This window comes from Pogoniulus pusillus, chromosome 14 (assembly GCF_015220805.1).
Source record: "Pogoniulus pusillus isolate bPogPus1 chromosome 14, bPogPus1.pri, whole genome shotgun sequence".
In the NCBI taxonomy this organism is placed as follows: Eukaryota; Metazoa; Chordata; class Aves; order Piciformes; family Lybiidae; genus Pogoniulus; species Pogoniulus pusillus.
The window spans coordinates 25,221,559-25,224,993 of record NC_087277.1 but is presented as its reverse complement, the minus strand read 5'-3'; the positions used below and the strand labels follow the sequence as shown (position 1 = coordinate 25,224,993).

At 53.4% G+C, this 3,435-nt stretch overlaps 1 protein-coding gene across 1 annotated transcript; it reads left to right on the top strand.

The window, feature by feature from the left end:
* Positions 1–1,147: 1,147 nt before the first annotated feature.
* On the top strand, positions 1,148–2,713 carry MSC (musculin). The gene is made up of 2 exons (XM_064153983.1): positions 1,148–1,871; positions 2,594–2,713. The coding sequence occupies exons 1-2, from the start codon at positions 1,350–1,352 to the stop codon at positions 2,678–2,680; spliced, it is 609 nt and encodes a 202-aa protein (XP_064010053.1). The 5' UTR covers positions 1,148–1,349; the 3' UTR covers positions 2,681–2,713.
* Positions 2,714–3,435: the final 722 nt, after the last annotated feature.

Sequence of the window (3,435 nt, the reverse complement as noted above, 5' to 3'; positions counted from 1 at the left end):
TCCATTACGATTCTCACTTCTTTTACTAACCAAGAAGCAGGCAAAGACAATCTGAGGATTTGGGTATTCCCCTTGTCCCCAGTCCTTTGATCAAATGAGACAGAGTCTCCATTGTGCATCACCTTTAACCCACAGAGACAGAAGTAGGCACCAAAGATGAGATTTTCCATCGTGGCTTTTAAGATTGGGTACCATTTTCTATCTTTAAAGAAATTCAGCCTTTTCTCCTATTAATCTTTACCAGGGAAAGCCTTCAGCCCACACCTGTATAAACAACCCAGACAGAGGGAAAAGTAAACCTAGATCTCTTCCCCTGAAGTGTCTGTACATATGTGTGTGTATATGTATATGTGTGTATGTATATATATACACATATATGTCTATGAATATGGATGTGGATAATGTAGGCTAAGTGGGGAGACAGAGCAACACCATAGTCCAGCATGCTTCTCTTTCAGCACACACTGTGTGGGACCCAGACAGAAACCATCATAGTGTCAAACCAAGTTCAAGAGATCCAGTTGCAAGACTGGCTGCCTGTTTTGGTAGTTTGAAAAATGTCAAGTTTCACTTGAGAAGGTTGCAGCTAAAGCAGGCTCTGGTGTGGTTCAAGCCCCAGCGAGTGAAGCTGAGGTTCATCCAGCATGAAGTGGTCCTCAGGAAGACCACAGGGTTGCAAAGAGCTGTGCAAAAAAAGTGGCCAGAAAACTCATGAGGCAGGAGCTGGGAAGGTTCCACTTGGCCAGGAAGGAAATGGAAGGGAAAAACCGGGAGCAAAAATCACAGGACAAGATCTTTCCACCTGTGGTAGTAATTTGATTCTTTTCAGCGAACTCATTTCTTTATGCTGGTTAGCTGCATCCTGGGCAAGGCCGTGTGGGCCAGGAGGGTGAAAAATGCTAGTTATTAATCTTGGAAAGAAGTGGGGTTTTTTGGGACGTGGGAAATATACAAGTTGCCGCTTGTTCCGTGGGGTTTTTGAATGACTTATCCCCCTGCTGAATTTGTACATCCGCGTTTCCAGCGGCCGCTGGATCCCCAGCTCTCCCGTGGGCGCCGCACTAGCTGCAGTACTCGGGAATTCGCCCCGGGAGCACACGGACACCCGGAGACATCCCCACACGGCCCGGGCTTGGCTCCGCGCAGCGCCGCGGGCCAGCGGGCAGCGCGGGAGGCGCCGCCCCCGGCGTGGGGCTCAGCCGACACCCCCCCGTCGACGGTTCACTCGGCGGACACCGCTATATAGCCGAGGGGCGCTGCCCCCTCCCCGCCCCACACGGCCTCTCGGCGGCGGGCCGCTCCGTCCGCCCCCTCCTGCCTGCCCCGCTGCCTGCCTCCCCCGCGGGGCCATGTCCACGAGTTCCAGCAGCGACGTGGAGGAGCTGCCCGCGATGGCCCTGCGGGCGCTGCAGCTGCGATACCCACCGCCGGCCAAGCGCCGGGCCCGCGGCGAGCTCTACCCGCCGGGGGACGACTCCTCGGCGGCGGAGGAGGAGGAGGAGGAGGAAGAAGAAGAGGAGGAGGAAGAGGGAGTGGGCTGCTACGCGGCAGGGGCGGTGGGCAGCGGCTGCAAGAGGAAGCGGGCGCAAGGCGGCGGTCCCGGAGGCAAGAAAGCGGCTCCGGGACCGCGAGGGTCGCCGCCCGAGGGCAAGCAGTCGCAGCGTAACGCGGCCAACGCGCGGGAGCGGGCGCGGATGCGGGTGCTGAGCAAGGCGTTCTCCCGGCTGAAGACCAGCCTGCCCTGGGTGCCCCCCGACACCAAGCTCTCCAAGCTGGACACGCTGCGCCTGGCCTCCAGCTACATCGCGCACCTGCGGCAGCTGCTGCAGGAGGACCGCTACGAGACCGGCTACGCGCATCCCGTCAGCCTGGTACGGCGCGCTGCGGCGCGGGGGTGCGCCCGCGGGGGCAGTGGGGAGCCCCCGAGGCACGGCGCAGGGCAGCCCCGACGGCTCGGCCCCACGGGCGGGACCGGCAGCGCCCAAGCCGTTCCTGCCCTCGGGGGATGCACGAGGCGGCCCCGACCGCGTCCCAGGCCCCTGGTACCCCCTGCCCTGAGGGCGAGCCGAGTTGGGCCCGCGGTGCTGGCCGCCGTGCCTGCTCCGGGGAGCCCGGTACCCCCTAGGCATGCATTCCCCGGGCTTTGGGCCAGCTTAAAAGAGCGAAACAGGAGTCGTTTGCTCTACGGACCGGCGCAAGCGAGCCCTCGTTAGCTCAGCGGCACCAAACTAAATGCCCCATGCATGCCACGGGGGTGAAAGTCGCTTGCGTGTGATCACAGAGTGATCGCTCCTTTAGTCGTTGATGTGCTTTTCCTTTATAAAACGATGCAAACGGTTGCACAGCGTGAGAAAGGTTACATTCTTAAAGAGAACAAATCGCTGCTGGCCGTTGCAGGGCGTTCAGTTACAAGGGGAAAAGTAACGCAAAGATTTGTTCGAAGAACGCTGCTCTCCTGTGCTTCCCAGGGAGCCTCAAACGTGCTGACATGTTTGCAGCTGAACCAGAGCTAGGCAGCTATCAGTAATAAAGTGCCGGTTTCGTAGCAGGAGAAACTTTCTTTTTAATATGTAATACCTATTTTTGCTTACAGACGTGGCCATTTGTGGTTTCAGGAAGACCTGACTCTGACACCAAAGAAGTTTCTACTGCCAGCAGATTATGTGGAACTACTGCATAGTCAAAGCAAACTGCCTTTTTTGTTGTTGTTGTTGTTGTTGTTGTTTCCATTTTTGTTTGTTTTTAATGGGCTGGATATTTTTAAGAGCTGTAATTTATTGATTTAAGATCAGAAGATGGGGACAACCCTGATCTCTAACAGTGTTCTATATCTGTGTGCCCTGTCATTCTTGCCCCTTAGAGTTCTGAGGGAAGTATATTTAAAGCCATAAGAAAAAGAGATGGTGGAAATTAGTTTTTATGAACTGACTGCAGCAGCTGAAGTCTGAGATTTGGAAAGGCCTTTCTTTGGCTTCACCATTTGTATCACTGCTTGAGTACCTGTCCTGAGGTTTTTTTAACTAATGGAAGTGGAATATAATGGTATAGAATTAACAGCATGGACCAAAATACAACTCTACAGACTAACCCCAAACAGTGTTATATGAATTCTAAAGCAAAGCAGTATTTTAGAGTAGCTCTGAAACTGAGATAGATTTATAATATATTCTGGTGGCTTTTGTATTCACAGGTCTGGTTTACTGCAGCTATGCAAAAAGTTCTATCAGACTTCGTTTGTTTGGTTTGGGTTGGGTTATTTTGGTCTCTTTAACCATAGTTTTCTTAAAAAACATGTGAGTGGCTACAAATCTGCATTTAGGCTACCAGCCACTGGAATTGAACTAATTGCTTTGGTCTTGTGTTGAAGTGTCACACGTAAGAATGTTGCACTGTCCCTAGAATTGTGACAAGAGTTTCCATGCCTTAATCTGGAAG